The 19,961-nt window shown below is 37.7% G+C and overlaps 5 protein-coding genes and 1 pseudogene across 6 annotated transcripts; 5 read left to right on the plus strand and 1 right to left on the minus strand.

The window, feature by feature from the left end:
• The first annotated feature begins 99 nt into the window (after positions 1 to 99).
• Positions 100 to 4,800, plus strand: LOC103333192 (C2H2-like zinc finger protein). The gene is given in 11 exon segments (XM_008235988.2): positions 100 to 244; positions 1,044 to 1,196; positions 1,199 to 1,264; positions 1,513 to 1,649; positions 1,771 to 1,815; positions 1,904 to 1,957; positions 2,300 to 2,404; positions 2,524 to 2,727; positions 2,819 to 2,904; positions 2,995 to 4,013; positions 4,117 to 4,800. Coding segments are annotated over 10 exon segments (2,100 nt in total). The 5' UTR covers positions 100 to 244; positions 1,044 to 1,087; the 3' UTR covers positions 4,392 to 4,800.
• Positions 4,801 to 5,311: 511 nt separating this feature from the next.
• LOC103333191 (uncharacterized) lies at positions 5,312 to 6,319 on the plus strand (annotated as a pseudogene).
• Positions 6,320 to 6,599: 280 nt separating this feature from the next.
• Positions 6,600 to 7,607, plus strand: LOC103333189 (uncharacterized). The gene has a single exon (XM_008235986.3). It carries the CDS (start codon positions 6,744 to 6,746, stop codon positions 7,467 to 7,469), a length of 726 nt encoding a protein of 241 aa, XP_008234208.2. The 5' UTR covers positions 6,600 to 6,743; the 3' UTR covers positions 7,470 to 7,607.
• Positions 7,608 to 7,985: 378 nt separating this feature from the next.
• On the plus strand, positions 7,986 to 9,163 carry LOC103333188 (uncharacterized). Its single transcript, XM_008235984.2, has one exon. It carries the CDS (start codon positions 8,182 to 8,184, stop codon positions 8,938 to 8,940), a length of 759 nt encoding a protein of 252 aa, XP_008234206.1. The 5' UTR covers positions 7,986 to 8,181; the 3' UTR covers positions 8,941 to 9,163.
• An 85-nt stretch (positions 9,164 to 9,248) lies between these two features.
• LOC103333187 (SKP1-like protein 21) lies at positions 9,249 to 14,378 on the minus strand. Of its 2 annotated transcripts, XM_089052026.1 has the most exons (11): positions 14,212 to 14,351; positions 12,994 to 13,086; positions 12,816 to 12,908; positions 12,035 to 12,256; positions 11,601 to 11,792; positions 11,415 to 11,525; positions 11,138 to 11,216; positions 10,598 to 10,698; positions 10,264 to 10,442; positions 9,858 to 9,991; positions 9,249 to 9,778 (listed from the first exon to the last, which is right to left on the minus strand). In XM_089052026.1, the coding sequence occupies exons 3-11, from the start codon at positions 12,849 to 12,851 to the stop codon at positions 9,762 to 9,764; spliced, it is 1,071 nt and encodes a 356-aa protein (XP_088908152.1). In that variant the 5' UTR covers positions 12,852 to 12,908; positions 12,994 to 13,086; positions 14,212 to 14,351; the 3' UTR covers positions 9,249 to 9,761. The 2 variants fall into 2 exon arrangements, with proteins under 2 accessions (XP_088908152.1, XP_088908151.1); XM_089052025.1 differs by having other exon boundaries at positions 12,816 to 13,086; positions 14,212 to 14,378.
• Positions 14,379 to 16,784: 2,406 nt separating this feature from the next.
• Positions 16,785 to 19,951, plus strand: LOC103333186 (short-chain dehydrogenase TIC 32, chloroplastic-like). The gene is made up of 8 exons (XM_089052227.1): positions 16,785 to 17,040; positions 17,679 to 17,910; positions 18,026 to 18,105; positions 18,381 to 18,534; positions 18,774 to 18,852; positions 19,221 to 19,305; positions 19,430 to 19,476; positions 19,639 to 19,951. The coding sequence occupies exons 1-8, from the start codon at positions 16,935 to 16,937 to the stop codon at positions 19,795 to 19,797; spliced, it is 942 nt and encodes a 313-aa protein (XP_088908353.1). The 5' UTR covers positions 16,785 to 16,934; the 3' UTR covers positions 19,798 to 19,951.
• Positions 19,952 to 19,961: the final 10 nt, after the last annotated feature.

The following is a 19,961-nucleotide window of genomic DNA, read 5'->3' on the forward strand; positions in this document are numbered from 1 at the left end:
GGGGTTCCCTTCCCGTCCATCTCTGTAGCCTTTAGATTTATTTTCTCTTTACGAACTCTCTCACTCTCTCTCCACCTCGTCGGAACTCTCTCCTTTCCCTTCTTTGCCTCATCACTTTCTCGCGTATTCTCGGCGATTTTCCTTCCCGCCAAACACTCCCAATCTCCCTCCCGCCCGCTTCGAATCCCACAGATCGCCTGAGGTTCTCTCTATATCGAACCGATCTCTTCTCACACCTCCACTGGTACGTAAACCGATTACTCTCAGTGCCTTCATGTATTACATATATATGTGTGCATATATACATATAGAATCACATATTGATCATAGATCACGTGTTCCCAAACCTTACCAAGCTTTGCCTTCTCATATTCATGCTTTCTGAGTCGTTTTTATTTTTTTGTTAATTGTATTGTCGTTCTGTTTGATAGCTGGAAAGACTTTGTATTTGTGCAACCAAAATAGAAAAAAATTATAAGAGAATTTCGATATATATATTAGTTTTGTGCTGTATATGAATGGTTTATTTTCAACTTAGCTAAGTCTTATAGTCGTGCTTCGTTTATTTTTGATTGCATGTTAAGTTCCTGACTGCGGATTATGAAAGATTTGAAGTCTTGTTTCCCTTTTCTATAGTGGTTTATTCCCCGTATGTTGATTCGTTTAGCCTCAATTTTTTTTTTTTGTTTGTAAGAATATATTTCTATAAAGAAGTCGTGCTGCTTATGTATGTAGATGCTTCGTTTACTGTTGAGGTGTAGGAACTTTAGCTATGCATTCTTTCTGGTGGATCTGTATTTTAGAATTTGTTTTGTTATACCCATTGGTGTGTCAATTTACTTTTTCTTCTGTATTTTAGTTTGCTCTTATTAGAATTATTAGGGGTAATGTAGATGAAGGAGGATGTTTTTGTGCCCCGAGCTTGCTATCTTTTGCTACATCCGCTTAAGATGTGGCATATGAATTCCTCAGTCCAGTTCAGTTGCATGTCAATTTGTCGTTAAATGTTTTCCTTATATTTACTTGTCTTATATTATTTACAGAGGCATCTAGTGCTCTGGTGGATTTGAAGTTTCTGTGTGAATAGATGCCAATTGCTAAACTTAAGGCCTCAAACACTCTGGATGCTATGAAATCAGAGGAGGGAAATGATTCCCTTGACACTATCATCAGACAAGTTGCAAAAGAGCCTTCTATTTCTTTTCTAGGGCTGGGGATAGTCCGGTCCCGTGGATTCAACTACTTCATGCCCTAGATCAACAAGGTACCAGCAATTATTTCTTCTAAACACAAAATTTTGTTAGATTATAGAATTGGGAAACTTTTTTTATTGAGATTTGTGATAGGCTCGGCTTAAATGCAGCCGTCTCTAATGGGGCTAAATATCCTGAGGCTGTTCTGCTTTTCTTGGTCCTGCTAAGGCCAATGGCTGCACTAATTTGTATATTATATGTCATAAGATGGTATTTTGGTTTCATGTGTTTGCTGACAAAGCAATGTTAATTTTGGCAGAACTTCCAGGTTGGCCCTTGCACTCTCCCATTAAAGTGCAGTTGCAAAAATGTGACAAATGTCCCCGCGAGTTTTGTTCATCCATCAACTACAGAAGACACATACGTGTGCACCATCGCTTGAAAAAGCTTGATAAGGTTTCCTTACTATTTTAAAGTGTTATGACTTTGTTCATATTGAGTTTTGTGTATTGCGACTTTCAGCATAATTTTCTTTCCAGTTTGCTCATAATGCTTAATATTTTCTTACATCGTGTAGGATTCTTCTAAAAATAGGGAGCTTCTAGGGGCATTTTGGGATAAGGTACATTTTCTTCTTTGAATTATTTATGTGAGTGCTACCTTATTTTTAGTGATGCGCTCACTCATTCCATCATTTGTACTTTGTCTAGCTATCACCAGAAGAGGCAAAAGAAGCTGCATCATTCAAGAATGTAACTTTGGAGGTATTTTCTGTTTACTTGCCTGTATGTTTGATCGCATGCCTCTTATGCTTAGATTCATGAACCATGAACCAAGGTAGGACAGTAAATGTATTATTTTTCCCTCATAGATCATAGCTTTGAATTGACCATGATTTGTCTTTGCATACCTCCTCCAGTTACTTATGATCAGTTAATTTCTTATGGGCTTCATTTTGTTCAAGAGTCAGTTCATATTATTTGTGTTGGCTTCATATTTGTTTTGCTTCTGCTTTTTTCTTTATTACAAAAAATCTGTTTTTAAAGTGCAATCGTTTGAAAGGAGTAGTTTTTGAAGTAGAGATCCTAATTTAATATACTTTCTAGGAAGTTCCAGGGTCTTCAATCATAAAGGCATTGACGACACATATTCGGAAACCAGGATTTTCTTCAATGCCCCACATTTATTTGAAGGCTGGTTCTGCCCTTTTGGTAAGGCCTTATTCTTTGTTTTTGTGTATCAGCTTTTATTGTAATGAACTTACATATGGCCTGTTTTATGGATGTGATATATCTGACTCTTTTTTTTTTTTTTTTAATGTCCTTATCAGGATATTGTCCAAGCTAGACCTTCCAGGTTCCCCATTTCTTCCCAGGAGTTATTTTCTATCCTTGATGATGCAAGTGAAAAGACGTTCCTATCTGGGACAGCCATATCAATGCAAAGATATATTTTTGATGGGGAAGCTGGGAAGGTTGGCCTTGAATCAAAGAACTTAGTTGCTTGTACCAGCTTCTTGGTGGAACAAAAATTGGTAACTTTTCTTGTTTTTCTTTTCCATTTATTTGACATATTGGTTTTACTCTATTTAATTATATTTAAACATGTATTGATTTTTTTATCAGGTGAAAGCCTGGCATGCTGACAAGGATGCGGAAGCTATGAGGTTACAGAAGTTGCTAGTGGAGGAAGAAGAAGCTGCTCAGAGAAGGTACACATCAAGAATTTCTTTTGGATTTTCAGTGCATGTGGGTTCTTCAACTGTGTAATTTGTTTCATTTTATTTTTCGAATTTCTGTAGGCAAGCAGAGCTCATGGAAAGGAAAAGGCAGAAGAAGCTTAGGCAGAAAGAACAAAAGGCAAAGGATCAAAGACATGGGGTTAAAGTCGATGTTAAAGAGAACATTGACGAAACACTGGAGGCTGAGCCACTGGTAGAAACATCTAGTCCTTCAGCAACATTTGATTCTGACACGACCAGTTCAGATGTGCAGGCTCATGATAGCTTATCTCTTGAAGCATTCCAACTTTCAACTGCTGATGAAAATGTGGATCCCGAATCTCAGACTGAATTTATCCATGGACATACTGATTTGGTGAGTGGTCCAAGTGTTGAACGGCGAATGGTGCAAGGAAGCGGTTGTCGGCGTGCAGTTGTTGCCCGATGGCAGGTGTTGTCAAAATCACAGCGGGGTGTGCCTCATGGATTTCATGGAGGTCAGAGCTCTCAAACATCGAAGCTTTCATCCATACAAAATCATGGTAACCACAGGGATTCAAGGGCTGCTTCTAGTGGCAATAAAGTATGGAGTCGAAAGCCTAAACCAGAATATGATGGGGGAAGTTTGAAAGCTGGAGTACAGAAGGAAGCAACTGAACCAGATCAAATTAAGAACCAAGAGGTTTTGATTGGTTCCATATCGGTCAATCTTGGAAATTGTTCCCAAGAAAGTGATAATCTGGCCGGAGTTGATGATGATTGCCTTTTGGAGCATCAAATTCCAAAGAACAATGCTCACGATAAAACAAATAAACCTGATTTGGTACATAGTGGCACAAATCGGTCAACAGTGAAGCTCTGGAGGCCTGTGAGCCGGCATGGAACAAAGGGTCCTATGGCAATTCAGAATGGCAACAGAGCATCTGAAATTGACGTGGTAGCTGAAAAGGGCAAGAGTCAAAACCCTTCCAGTGAAAATTGTCCAAGATCGTGTGTCATGGATGGCGGTAATGATGGAAATGGGAATGGCTCTACTCGCCTGGATGAAACTGGAAGCTTGAGGTTCTCTAGCCGTGCGGCAAAAGATTTTCTTGCACAGAGTGAGTTCAGTTCCATTGTGTATCTTGATCTTTTGTACACTACCCGCCTAAGTTAATTAACCCTAAAATACTATAGAATAAGTAAGCATCTTGATTTGTGCAGGGTGGAAGGAAGCTATTGCGGCAGACCATGTAGAATTGGTTCTATTACAAGACTCTGAGCCTCCCAGGTGCCCAGACAATCAAAATGACGGTGAAGTAGAATCTAGTCATTCATTGAAGTTTAAACGCAGCATTCTTGGCAATGCAGAAAACCGGCTTGTAAATGTAGAGGGACTTGAGTTTCCAACTGCTGGAGCTGCTAAAGTCAAGCACAGGACGAAGCCTGAAAAGGGTTTGAAGATAAAATACATTCCCAAACAGAGCACGGTTACCTAGCGATAGAGGGGAAAGAGATGGTTTTTGTTTTTTTTTGGTTATACGATGTGCACAGTTTAGCCCAGTCATTATATTCCTAGCAGAGGGTTCCAGTTTTACCAGTGGTCTTCTGTCAGAAAATTGAAGAAAAGTTTTATAGTTCCGCCTTTTTTTTTCTTTTGTTGTCATAGCAGATTGATTTAGTGAGATTTTGAGATTTTCTTCTTTGTTTCTTTTCTTGCTTAATTGTCAAAATTTTATGTAATAAATTTGGTTTTTTTAGTGTGAACCGTCCTTATTTATTTTTGTTGCCATATATTCTTTGTACCGTCTGCAATGATGCCGACAGACTGAATTAGTCGATTTCTGGACAAGCCTATTTGCTGAATGTATTTTCTCTATGTATAAAATCTAAATGAGTATGCAGGCAGTCTGAAGTTCTACTATTATAGTTCTTTTTCGATGTGAAAATATTTAAATTCAACTAAGAAGGATCATTTAAATGTTCAACTTGTTTTATAGCTCAATTGGTTAATAGTGTTTGCTCAATCGGTTAATAGCGTTTATCCATTTACCGTTCTTCGATTTCATTTCGAAAACAGTGTTCTAGTACCTTCATTTTTAGATAAATTGTTCCAAATTAACCATTATTACACACTACATGCAAATGAAAAGGTGTAAAAAGGAGATTATAATTGCCCTTAAAGATAGATAAACTTATTTTTCCCAAACATACAAAGGCTTGTCCAGGAAAGAAAAAAAAAACGAAAAAAGAGCTAAGGTTATGTCACGCCTCCCTCTCCTCTGCAACTGGTTTGTCAACTTGCGCCACATACCACTCAAATTCCTATGTGGCTGGCACGTGTCCACTCTGCTAACAGCTATACATGCTTCACCCGTCTTTCTTCTCCACTCTCCTCCCCTCTATATATAACTTCAATTCAGCTCTCTGTTTCTCTGCATTAAAACAGAGAAAGAGAAAATCCCAACTCTCCTAGTTCCCAGTTAAACCATAACCAACAAAATGGCTGCTGCAACTCACGAAGACCTTAGCCTCCAAGAAGAGCAAGAACAGGAACATGAACGTGTATTCAAACAACAAAACGACGACGTCCCAGCAAGCTCCCTGAAATACCTCAACCCAGAAAAGGGTCAAACCATGGAAACTGTACGCAAAGCTAATCTCATCTCTCTGTGGCAGCTCAATGCCCTCATAGTCATGCTTGTCTTCTCAGCCAGCGGCATGGTCAGCCTGCAAGACTTGGCCTTTGTTCTCTTCTCCATCGTCTACATCTTTATCCTCTCCAAATTCTCCTTCCCAACTATTTCCAGAGACCCATCTCAGGACACACCAGTCTTCAACCCAAAAAGCAAAATGGTCAGACTTGGCCCAATCTTTGGCGCCGTCATCGGCCTCGTCCTCCCCATAGCCTATATCTTCGATGGCTTCTTGGAAGGAGATAAAGAAGGCATCAGAGCGGCTGCCCCGCACGTGTTTCTTCTTGCCAGTCAAGCCTTTGTCGACGGAGTGGCTTTCTCCGACAGGTTCTAGACTCCGATTCGGGTTTTCGTGCCGGTTTTCTTTAACGCAAAGAAGATTTTCACGCTCGTGGATTGGGTTCGAAATGAATTTTCCAAAGGCTATGGTGATGATTATGGCGCTGGGTCTGCATCTGCTGCTGCAAGGAGACTGTCTCTTGGGAGATGGCTTGCCATTGGTAATTTGGTTTTCTGGACTTTGGATCTTTTTGGGTTCATGTTGCCTATTTATCTTCCTAGAGCTTTCAAGAAATATTACTCTGCAAAAACAGAGTGAACTCTAATATCAATATATGTTTGTTTCAACGCCAACTGAAGACTCACCACTGTATGTATACGTATGTAGTCACATCAAGAAATAATGTATGTATTGTATTTCGGTATTTGGTATTTGGACTTAAAAATACATGTTCCTGGTGTCTAATTTCAATGAGCTTGAAGAAGATAAGAACGTAGGCCCAGAAAAAGAGAGACAAGGTTAACAAAAAGAGAGAGTCACACCTAAAATTCCCACGAGACTGCCACTTGTCCATCTTGGTCACTTTTTGTTCAACTCTGTCAGACTCCCTTGATCTTGTCATTTTCCCCTGTTTAATTTTATACTCAATTACACAAAAATCAGTAAGAATCTTTTTCTGTTTCAAATCTTCTTACTCCATTTTTATATTTAAAAGGAGCTCATAACTTTCTTTCTTCTTCCTTGTGCATATGCCACATTGATTTGCCTTCTTCTGCATATAACTTCAGCTCACATTTTGTGCAAGGAAAATCTCCCCCAAGTCCTACTTTTCCAGTTGACCATAACCAAGAAAACTTGTCTTACAAAGACACAAAATGTCAGGTGGGGTTGGTCCAACTTACAGTGACATTAGCCTCCCAAAAGAACAAGAACATGTACTCAAACAAAGCCAAGACCCAACTTCTTCAAAGCTCAAGAAAGCTGGGGTCCTTCCCTTTTGGCAGATCAATGCCCTGGCAGTCATCATAGTCCTATCAGCCAGTGGCATGGTAAGCCCTGGAGACTTTGCTTTCGTTCTCTTTTCCTTCATCTACATCTACTTCCTCTCAAAATTTGCTTTTCCCACCCTCCCTTCTTCTAAAGATCCCCAAGCCTTTAACCCCCAAAACAAGTTTCTGCGCCTCTATGCTCTCTTGGGTGTCATCATAGGCCTTGTTCTCCCATTAGCATATATCTTTGAGGGCATTATGGAAGGTGACAAACAAGGAATTAAAGCAGCTACTCCTCATGTTTTTCTTCTTGCCAGTCAAGTCTTCATGGATGGAGTGGTTTTCAGTGACAGGTTTTCGACTCCCATACGCGTTTTCGTGCCCATTTTCTATAATTCCAAGAGGATTTTTACCCTTGTGGAGTGGCTTAAAAATGAGTTCTCTAAAGAAGAAGTGTATGGTGCATCTGCAAGGAGACTTTACCTGGGGAGAATGCTTGCTGTTGCTAATTTGGCCTTTTGGTCCTCGAATCTTTTCGGGTTCTTGTTGCTTGTCCATCTTCCAGCAGCTTTCAAGAAATATTACTCTGCCCATAAGGAAAGCAAAGATTGAAAATGGTTCCAGTGACTTGTATCTCTATCCTTTTACTACTTCAGTTACCAGAGTTCTTCTGTCAGAAATTTGGAAGATGTTTTTGTAGTTCAGTTGATCAGTTAGAAATTAGAGTTTAGTTTCTTCTTTTTCTTAATTGTGAACAAAGTTTTCTAGTTCAATGTTGACTAGTTCTTCTCTTAGAAAGATGGTCTCCATCACTCTCACTTTTGTAATTTCAATTTGCAGGGTAATTTTCTGTCTTTTTAATAAAATTTTATTGTGAGTCCCATGATCACCACGTGCACTGCAGCCACACAATGAAACATAAGTGGAAATTTTGTCATGGCACCGAATTTCATGGCCTGCAAGTAGCTCAGACATATTTCCTTTGTCTAATTTGATAAGCTAAGCTTAAGAACAGCTAAGCCATTTTGACTTGGACTAACAAAATTAGATAAAATTGTGACCACAACCTCTCTTCTTCTTACCAAGCTGTTTCCTTAATACCCTATTACACTGCCACGTATCCACCCTCCCCGCCTTATGCCTAACCCTATCTTCCCTTCTCCCCATCTTAAATTTCTTCTCTGAGCTTAATCACTTTTTCTTCTTCATCACAGTTTTTCATTCTCTCTGCAGCTTTACTTCAACTCCGCTTCTGTGCAAGCAAATCCAACTCTCTCTCTCTCTCTCTCTCTCTCTCATAACAAACAACAAAACACATAGAAAAATGTCAGGTGGGGTTGGTCCAACTTGCAATGACATAAGCCTGCCAAAAGAACAAGAACATGAATTCAAAGAACACCATGACCCAGCTTCCTCAAAGCTCAGCCCCCGCCAAAATCCCCCAGCCCAACGCAAACCCGGTTTGTTCTCCTTCCGGCAGCTCAACGCCCTGGCAGTCATCGTTGTCCTCGCGGCCAGCGGCATGGTAAGCCCTACAGATTTTGCTTTCGTTCTCTTCTCCATGATCTACATCCACTTCATCTCCAAAGTTGCTTTCCCCACAAACCTCAATTCTCCTAAAGACCCCGCAGTGTTTAACCCTCAAAACAAGATTCTGCGCCTCTATGTTCTCGTGGGAGCCATCGTAGGCCTTTTGCTCCCCATAGCTTATATACTTGAGGGCATTGTGGAGGGTGACAAAGAAGGCATCAGCGCTGCTTCCCCACATGTTTTCCTTCTTGCCAGTCAAGTGTTCATGGAAGGAGTGGCTTTCACTGACAGGTTTTCGACCCCAATACGCGTTTTCGTGCCGGTTTTCTATAATTCCAGGAGGATTTTCACCATTGTGGAGTGGCTCAGAAGTGAGTTTTCCAAAGAGTATGAAGAGTATGGTGGATCTGCAAAGAGATTGTATCTCGGGAGAGGGCTTGCAACTGCTAACATGGCCTTTTGGTGCTTCAACCTTTTTGGGTTCTTATTGCCTGTTTATCTTCCTAGAGCTTTCAAGAAATATTACTCTCTGCAAAAAGTGAAAGAATATTGACCAATCAATGTACTCAAGGGCATACTTTTTTCTCTTTCTCGTTTCGTTTATTAATGAATAAATGATCTTCATAGGTAGCCTTTTTCCTTAGTCGTAGAGCCGTGTATGTTCGGCTGAATTAATACTAAATCTCCATGGCAAAGTTATTCCAAAGGGCCCAAAAGGAGTCTTCTGTATTATTATTATCATTATTATCTATGGTTTTAGCCAGTTGAAAGCTTAAGTTGTGCACATGGAACCTAATAGGTCTACCATTTATATTTGTCACATACATATAATTGGCCTATCCAACACATGAAATGACCAAATTGTACAAAACCTTTTGAATAACCTTTATTTTGCATTTCAATTTCATTACATTAACTTAAGAACTTACAACTTGTCGTAAGACTTTCCAAAGCCAAATGGGGCCTATAAGAAATGAAAATGAAAAAGGTACATCTGTAAATCCAGCATCATTTCAAGAAAGTACAGAAGACAGCCAGCAACAATGGCTCAAGGCAAAACAGAGGAAATTAGTTCCTCTTAAACAACCAAAAAGAGAAAATAAGCTCTCGAGACAAGGAGGAAACTTTGCTCCTGTTGTAGCCTCCGAGTTCCTTTCTTTTTTTTAAACATCTGTCTCTTTCCTTTCTTCAACATAGAAGATGCCACAGAACGAAAATTGCATTTGGTGATGGAAAAACAAACAAATATACTCACATGCCGTCAACACCAAAAACACTGCTCCCTCTTTTATGCTTCTGCAGCAGCAAACCCCATGGGTAGCTTCTCTTCCAATCACTCGAGTTGCTGGACATTCCGATTAAATAATCCTCTCATTATCTCCTGTCCAAACCTGCATACCACCCAGTAACTCTGTCAGTCTAACTACAATCTGCACTCAACCTTCTCTCTCAGGATGAATTCCAACATACTTGTATATCTATGCGCAGAGCCATTGCCATTTATATTTATAGGTGCAAGCCTCCTCTCTTGGCCCAATGATAAAATTTCCTGCATTCTTTCTGGCCAATCTGAGTTTAATCTTCGTGCAAAATCCTCCACTTCCCTACATAAAGAATAGAACATAAAGTAAAATATGACATAGGACAAAAAAAATTGTCTTGCAATAATCATTAAACATCTATATATTATACTGAGTAACCAAGTAATGGGATATTACATAATAATTTCCATGTACGTTGAAACAAGAATCAGCATAATGCATATTTTATTTGAACCCCAAAAGTTCCATACTACAGTCATAGATTTTAGTATGATCTACGAATAAATAGAAGTTTGATTCATCATCGACAAACTCTATCTGGACATTGTTGTTACCTGTCAAGCTCCTCCTTCATGGCAGGATCTAAATCATCATCAATATCACAATCATCAAACTCAAGCTTTGGTGAAAAGGTAACTGATGTAGAATCTTGCAACTTCGAAGAACTGGGAGATGGCGACTCAACATTGATAATGTCACCATCATGGTAATCAGAAGAAAGAGCATCCAAGTCCTAAAAATGTAGGCACCAACAATGAGAAATCACAAACAAATGCTGACATATGCAGGAAAATAGTCACAAGCAGACTATACACACTTAATTTTGTGTGTGTGTGTGTGTGTGTGTGTGAGAGAGAGAGAGAGAGAGAGAGAGAGAGAAGTACCAACCTTATTATGGCTTCCATTTACACTGGTTGAAGAGTCTTTTGGATGATCTTTTCTTCTCCGATTTTTCTTTTTATTCTTATTGGTCTTAACCCCCTTTGACTCTGTAGAGCATATCACATTACGGTTAAGTTAGTAGATAACAAGTAACAACATAAGTATATCAAATACAACTCTCATATTCCAAGCGATAGTATAGAATGAAAGGAAAAACAATCTTGAATACTTCTTGAAGTATCGATATATGTGAATGTACTGACAGAAGCACCTATCAAAATCTATGTAAACCCCAAAATGTTCTGCTCCTTGTCCATGGAGCTAGAACATAGATGCCAGTAACCTTCTACAAAGTGGTCAAACTCACTTCATTAAGCAACAACACAGATGAGAATTCTATGTACTACCAATTTTATTTGAGAGCCCAACATAACATATAAATTTATACACCGAAGGAAAAAGTCTCAAAAAGTTAAAACTCAATATGTAAGAATAAAGGCACACAATTTGCAACCAGGATAAAGAGGAAAGATTTCTGGATCATACCTCCACTTCCACCATTTATAAAAGTCAAGAGGTCATCGACTGAACGTTCATCGACACGCTCTTCCTCAACCTCAACATTCTGAAACAAATAAAAGAACTTTCTATTAGTGCAAACGTGTATATGCAGGTTTTAACCATTCAAGACTCCAAAACATAATCACAATTGGACTACTTTACACACAATTCAAATAATAAATATTGTGAAATATAAAATTACCACAAATATCGCATTTAACATATGGTAAAGGCTTCAAACTCTTCAAGTAAAAGTAAGCACCTTCAGTTTCTCTCTCTCTTTTAATTCTTTCCTCTTTCTAGCATATAACCGATTAAGAAGCCGGATACGTGGATCATCAGTTATGTTTCTCAAAGGTTCCAACTTCTCCTCCTGGATTGAACCATGTATACATGAAAAATATGGATGAAAGAAAATAAAAACCAAGGACTTCTGATAGCAACAAACCTCTGTGAGATCATCAGGTAAATGGAATGTCTCACGTATCTCCTCAGGTGTTTTTCCTTCAATAATTCGAGCAAGTGCTCGGCTAGTGAGATCAACCAAAGGCTTCAATTGGAGGCTGTCAGCGGCAGATGTCAACTCACATAACTTTTTTGTATCCATTCGAATAAATTTCTCGTCAAAAGTTTTGCGTTCCTAAACAAGATAACAATACTCTCAAATACATATAACAATTGAATCATATAATTACTTCTGACTTCACTGTGTACATGATGATAACGGATAGCAGAATATTAAAACCTCCACTTCTCACCCACATAGCATACATTTTGCTCCAATTTTTATACATAAGCTTCGTATCATTTCTTGCTAATTGGTGAACAATATCGTGTAGGAAAAGCAAAAGAAACCATGAGTGCCAGATTTATGTATCAGACCTTATTAGAGCGACCTGGTACTTGATGAAACCGGCAGTAGTCAAGTATTAAGCCCAAAATGGCAGGGTTAACTCGTTGAGGAAGTGATATAGCATAGTTTTTGGAAGATCCCATCCCTGTCTGCAGTATTTCTCGGCAGATCATGGGACAAAACATGGCAACCTCTTCTTCTACTTGTTGGATTGAGCCGTCAGCGGTCTGAAGCCAGATGTAAGACTTCATCTAGTTGAACAAAACATAAGACAAATTCAGAGGGAGTCGAAAGAGAACCAAAATTAATGTTCTCCTAAAGTTCAATGTATTATCTTAGCTTGAACTACCACAGAACCCATAACCCTAGATGTGGCAGTGTTAACTACCATCTTAAAATAATTTCTATGCAGCTGAAATCACCACAACTAAACCCCTTAATATTTGGGTCTCACCACATGATCTACCACATAGAAACTATTCTCCATCAAGATTCCTGCAAGAGTTTACCCTAAACCATAAACCTCAGACATCTTGTTCATCCTAAATCAAAATCTGAAAGGCTTGTTTATCATTAAGAGAGAGAGAGAGAGAGAGAGAGAGAGAGAGAGAGAGAGAGCAAGTATGCCCTTGAACAATTTTCAACAACTAGACAAGAAAACCTTCCTGTCATACTCAAATGACAAATGGCCCCAAAAGATACATAGGCAGCTAAAAAGATAAAATGAACAAAATTGGATTGACTATGTTGTCCAAACTAAATAATCTCATTTCTCTCATTTATAACTCATCAGATAATGAAATAGCATACCTCAGGTTTGACTACCGCCATGACACCTTCTGACATTTGACAGTGATACTGCAACTAAACTTTAGAAGATGTGAACCAGAAACCACCTTGCACCTCCAATTCCAAAAACAAGGAAGTCACAAGGCAAATAAAACCTTTTCTCTATTCAAAAGCTTAACTTTGTTAAGTAAGGACAGACTATTTATCAGTGCTTCCCAAAATGATACGATCTTGAATCCCAACAAAATGTGTATTAGCATTCTTATCCGGAGAGCTTTCTCAAATATTTTTCCTGTATTTAGAGGTAACAAACAATAAGAGGCGGAGAGCAAACCAGAGATGATATGCCTGAAATTTCAAGATGAGTATCAACAATAATTTTAATTTGACTATAACAATCAACAGTTATAATTGTAACAAGAAAAAAGAAATGCCAGTAAATTTATAGAAAAACTTCAATGGAGTTTTTCAGTGTCTGTGTGCATAAATGAGAGATACTGATGAGCACAAAGACTTGTTCTTTATCGAAGGGAGGAGATCCCAGCTTCCCCATGACAGTAGATTCCAGTTGTATCAGTTTTCACTTGTTCTTATTCACTTTACACCAGTACATTCCCGTACAACATACAAGTTATTGGTTTCCAACTACGAATAGTCCATCTAGAGAGGTTGGGAAAGTTGAGAACAAATAAATTTCACAGTAGCAGAGCAAAGCTCATAGTCAATACCAGACGAAAATATAAGAGATTGAATTATAACTACAGTACATAGTAGTATATAACTGAAACATGCATAAAACCAACATTCTTAACTCAAGATAGTATCCTGGTCTAACAAAGAAAGGGATGGAGACCGTAATTACAAACAAGACAACTTTGCATTGGAAGCCAATTTATATAGAATCCTAATAAGAAACTGGACACCTTAGGTTCTTCATCCCCGGGACCCAAAAAGAAATATGAACGGAAAAGAGGAGTGTAATGCAAACAGTTGGTTTGCTGGCCAAATAAGAACTGAGAAAAGAAGAATACAAGATTCAAACTTTTATCTTCCTAAACGCTCTCTTTAGGTTGCCAGGAAACTGAAAAGCCGAATTTCAATGACAAACAAGAAAATTTCAGATTATAAACCATGTCAAATGGTTTCGGAAATCCAACCCATTTCCACCAAAAGAAAAATCTTCAACTTTCATTATTGAAGATTCCACCTTGCAACTAAGAAAACCCTTATCAACAATACTATTCTATTTTCATCCAGAAACGACAACACCATTTCTGTTAAAATATATATATACAATACCTTTAATTGATAATCAATCGATTAACTAATCCTGAATTCAGCAAAATATAATTAACATAGATTGCATGCATACATATATAAAGATATGTATTTGTATTAGAAAGAGAGCTTAGCCTACCTTAAATATGAGCTGAAATGCATGGAAATTTTTTAGACAAACTTGTATGGTGAAATTGGGGGTGGAGTACTGGTAGCTAGGGTTTCAGAAATGCTCTATCTCTGTCTTTCTGTGTGTTTCCTTTCCTCTGTATATTTCTCTATCACGATTTGAGTCTCCGTGCGGTTGTGTCCGGCACGTGACTCTATCAAAGAAGGAGGCGCCCTCACACGTGCTGGTAGTTAGGGTTTTCGGACTTTTGGATGGGGATTCGGGAAGGAATCGGCCCGATTCATATTTGGGCGGGTCGGATTGTAAGCTGCCAGCACCTCTTGGGTTGGGTCAGGTTTTTGTAAATGGGCCTTAACAAGCAACTATACGGGCCACTGCTACGTCCCACATTGTTTTTCGCTTTTTTTCTTCTCTTTTTTCGGATCTTTATTTTCACCCTATCTTATCTCATGCTTCTAAAACTCAAGTCCAATGCCTTTTTTTTTCCCTCTTTTAAGATGTTTATTTATCTTTTCGTTAAGCCTACACCCTTAATCATAATGCTTAAATTCTTGGTTGAAGAAAAAGTAATACCCCTTTTTTTGTTTAAGATTATGAAATTATTAGCATATCTCTGACTTAAACCCTTCATTTTTCAGTAGGAATGGCCAATAAATACCTATTATCAGGGACAGAACTATGCACATGCTAACTTGGGTTATAGCATAGGTGATTTGATCTTTTATAGCCCAACATTAATACCCAGCCCACCCAAGTGCACCCCACACACCCCCACTCAATAGCTGTTTCACTCTCTTCAACGTGACTACTATATCTACTCGCTTATCAGCGCCCATGCACTCAACCAATATTTGCTCATCCAACAGTTGGTTTTTAAAAAATAATACTCACACTCATTGAAGCTACTCAAGCATGATTCGATATTGTTAGTGCAATTAATACCAAAAGAAATTTTTTGAAAATTAATACCAACATTAATTTTCTTTATTTTTCTAAAGTTTTTGTACTATTCAATTTTCCCTATAAAACCCACCTATTTCTTCAAAATTTTCATACCACCAAAATCATTTACCACTCTTTAATTTTGCTTAATCTTTTACTCACAAAATTATTTATTAACTGCTTGTATTTTTTTTAATTAATCTCTCAACATCATTATGAATATATTATTTATTAGTACATGTGTGAGAAACTTCCTCCCCTTTAGACTATCACTTGTATTAAAAAAAACTAACGGCTTTTTTCTTGTAGTTTAATGTTGTTTTATTTAGGTTGTACTAGATGCATTTTGAGGGGCTCATTATGTTCCCATATGTAGTTTTTGTTATCAATGAAATTCACTCGTACCGTCGAGTAATTTATATTTTTAATAGGCTTGTACGTAAAGTAAATTTAGTCCACTTCATTTTGAAATCATGGATCCATCCATGCCCATTATGTTTTTAAGGAAAGTATAGTGATGGTGATAATAATGGGGGTGTTGGTGCCATTGCTTATTCATACTTTTCCGTACTTGAAAGTGATTTGAACTTAATCCTCTCAATTTCTAATCACAAGATGAAAAATCAACTAAGGCATGTGTGTAAAATCTCAAAAAACAATAAAAATGGTATAAGAGGCTTATAATCAGTGGCGGATCCAGGATTTGAAATCCAACTGGGCGAAACTTACATTAAAAAACTCGAGGCTATGAGTGAATCTCATTAATAAACATAAAAATATACACCTAATAAGATGACATAATAAGCCTTACCCTTAAATGCATCTCTATACATAAATAAAAGTATAGCGGAAAAAAAAACTATTCTTTTTCTTAAAAAAAGATTCCAACAAATTCTTTATTTTCTTGGGGTTCAGATTGTGATTTGACATAACAAAAGATAACTTATTTAATCCAACATCCCAACAAAAAAATCAAATAAATTCTCATAATAACATCAATGCCTTTAATCAAACATTAACATACTAACAACAAATCAAAACATCTCAACAATACCAATATCAAATCAAACATCTCAACAAAATTCAAAAAATAAAAAACCTAATTAATTTCAACAAAGTCAGCAAATTCTAATTCATTCTTAAGTAAACTCTAGAATAGATTAGAACACATAACTTCTAACCTATTTAGAATATATTAAATTCAATGTTGTCATATACAAAATCTTAAAATTTGGGGGTAGGAAATTAAAGAGAAGATAAATTTTAGGTTATGCATACATATGGCTTACTTTTTGGGTGGACATTGATTTGTATGTTTCACATGGGTTAGCCTATTCTATATGGGTATTTTTTATTTTTGAAATTTTGGGGTGGGCAGCAGCCGCCCTTGGTGTAGGTCCGCCCCTGCCTATAATAGTTGCAAATGTGTCTCATGCCAATAAATACGAATTGATAATACCCTGTGATGGCGTCCCAAAACTCCTCATGGTTTTTTTACTTTTAAATGGGTGTTATTTCGAATAACTATTCATAGTAACTGAGTTGACCTTACAACTTTGTGTATGGCCAAAACTGAACTAGTGTATTCAGGAACGGCCACATGGACATAGCCAGGAACACAGAACAGAAGAAGCTGACTGGCTGAGGCTCCACCCACTCACTCACCGCTGTTTTTATAACGTGCTTTCCAACAGTTAAAAACTACTACTCACAACTGTCGCCAAAAACCCACGCTTTCCCATTTCTTTGCGTTCTGTGAGGTATCTGAGAAAGGAGAGCCAGAGAGAAAGATGTGGTTCTTTAGAAGAAAAGGGCCATCTGGGTTCTCATCCTCTTCAACGGCAGAAGAAGTTACTCAAGGGATTGATGCCAGTGGTCTCACTGCCATTGTTACAGGCAAAGTCCATTTGCTTTTTCCTTCTTCAAAATTGATATCTATATATTTATTTTCTTAAACTCTTATCATGCTATTTTGTGCAGTATATTTTCATCTCTTGATAAGATTTTACAGTTGGAAGATAATATGGATCACCCATTTTCTAGTTATATGGATGACTATCAGTTCTTGATTTACTTATAATAATAATAATAAATTAGAATTTTGGATAGTGGTAGGTACCCAACATGCTAATTTTTCACTTGAATCCTTTTTTGCTGATGCCGTATTGTTTTGACAATCTGAGATGAATGCAGTCTAGTTTTGTGTTGTGGGGTCCATTTCTTGTTCCATATTACTCAACAATCAACAATCCAATATTATGTATCAAAATTTACCCTCTTTCGGAATCAGTTTTCTTTTATGGAATTCTAATAGAATGATTGTGTCCATCCTTGATATATCAAGCACTGTAAAAAGAAAAATTCCCTGAAGTTGTGGAGTGTAGCATTTGTAGCCGTTTATGTCCAACACTTTTATGTAACTGCGGTTTTCATTCAAAATAAGAATTGACACAGGAAGTTTACACAGATCTTAAAGTTCTTACATGGTCTTATGGGCATTTTTAAATATTTGGCTCTGCATATTTTCATTGCAGGAGCATCCAGTGGTATTGGCACCGAAACTACACGCGTTCTTGCACTGCGTGGTGCCCATGTGATTATGGGAGTGAGGAATATGGCTGCTGGTAAAGATGTGAAAGAAGCAATAGTTAAGGAAATCCCCACTGCCAAAATTGATGCCATTGAATTGGATCTCAGTTCATTATCATCTGTGAGGAAATTTGCCTCAGAGTTTAATTCCTCTGGTCGTCCTCTAAACATTCTAATGTAAGGGTGCAAGTTTTGTCACATTTTGTCTTATCATTCCCTAGCAGTGTCATATTCATAACCCCGATGTGTCTCAAAAAACTCACCTGTGATAAGTTTACTTTTCTTTCATAAGTAACAATGCAGGAATTATGGCCACCCCTTTCATGCTTTCGAAAGACAACATAGAACTTCAGTTTGCCACAAACCACGTAGGTATGTTGCATTGATTAGATCATGAAAATGGCATTTTAAGTATTGTTTGTTTTAAGCTGTCCTAATAGACTGAATGTTTTGTGTTTTCCCAATTTGAGCAAATAAACATTCAAGCGAGATGACTGCTTATATGTCTCTTAAAATCTTGTTTATCTCCCGCCCTCCTTCCTCTCCATTGCCATCTTGCTGCACACAGAATTGTGTGACTTACGTGGAAAACCAGACACATAAGATTAATGTGCAATACTTGTCCCATTCTTTTCCTGATTTTGCAGGTCATTTTCTTTTGACCAATCTTTTATTAGATACTATGAAAAAAACAGCACGTAAAAGCAGCAAAGAAGGGAGAATTGTAAATGTGTCCTCAGAAGCTCACCGGTATCCATATCGGGAAGGAATCCGTTTTGATAAAATTAACGACCCATCAGGGTAACAATGAGATAACCCTTACTTTTGAGATATTATTTTATATGTTAGTGTGTGATTTACACCTTGTTTTTTTTATTAAAGGTGGATGGAAGTGAGTTACGAATTCGATTCTGATACCATATCAGAACTTGTGCACGGCTTAGCCGCATAGTCTATTTATCTAATACATTTTTGTTGATAGCATATGCTGTGAATGGAGAATTCTATATGCTTTATCTGAGTTTGGACCGGCTCTGCAGGTACAGCAGTTTTGCTGCATACGGTCAATCCAAGCTTGCTAACATTTTGCACGCTAATGAGCTTGCAAAACGTTTAAAGGTATATTGTCTTCTCCCAGACCCAGGTGAAATGAATGGTGCCAGAGTTTGTCAATGGCCTCTTTAAAATCCAACTTTTAGGCAACTGTTCACGCTTATATCACTGCTTTTGTATTATATTCTTGCTGAATTGGCAATCAGCAACTTGTTCACGAAATGTTTCTTTTTCTCCATCCGTCTTACTTTTTCAAAAAAGTTGGCATTGGAGGCATAAGAATTTTCTGTTATTTATCTTGAGAGGGAGTGCTTCTTCAGTACCTCAGCAGAATCATCATTCATGAAAATAGCAGCTTGCATACATCTGCCCATATACGTGTATTTTTATACGTATGTATTCTCTTTTTTTGTAATTTGTGATTGTTTCAACAGGAAGATGGAGCAGATATAACTGCAAACTCACTTCACCCTGGTGCAGTTGTTACGAATCTTTTCCGTCACAACAGCACCATTAATGGTAAGCCCTTCACTTTAGCACGAAAACTACATGAAAAAAAGAGAGGAAACTTTGTCGAGGCTTCTGTATTCATTATGTGCTTAGTTTCAGATATTTATACTTTTGGTCTTCTGGTTTGATGCAGGGCTTGTTAATTTGCTTGGTAGAGCTGTGCTTAAAAGTGTTCAGCAGGTGAAGCTATCCAACCTATAGAGCAAATAGAAGATGAAGTAAATTTGAGTAATCCGGAATGTGATGAATTTCTAATACTCAAGAAAAATATTTTGTTTCAAATTCACTCTCTAAACCATTTGAATTCAGAATATGATTGTTTATGAACTTTGTCGATTATAGGGAGCAGCAACAACATGCTACGTAGCACTGCATCCACAAGTGAAGGGGGTAACAGGTGAATATTTTTCAGACAGTAACCTAGCCAAGCCAAGGCCACAAGGTCAAGACGCGGACTTGGCGAAGAAACTCTGGGATTTCAGCATGGATTTGGTGAAATGATTTTCTGGAAACTCATCACATAATACTGTAATTGCTATATAAACATTCACATAATGCACATTGGATATTCCCTTCAAACGACAGATTTGTTTGTCGTTTGACATCTTGTATTAACTTCAAAAATTTCATCTTTCAATATACTCATACCCTAAAACCGTAACTCC

This window comes from Prunus mume, linkage group LG5, assembly GCF_029339155.1.
Source record: "Prunus mume cultivar Tortuosa linkage group LG5, ASM2933915v1, whole genome shotgun sequence".
Taxonomy (NCBI): domain Eukaryota; kingdom Viridiplantae; phylum Streptophyta; class Magnoliopsida; order Rosales; family Rosaceae; genus Prunus; species Prunus mume.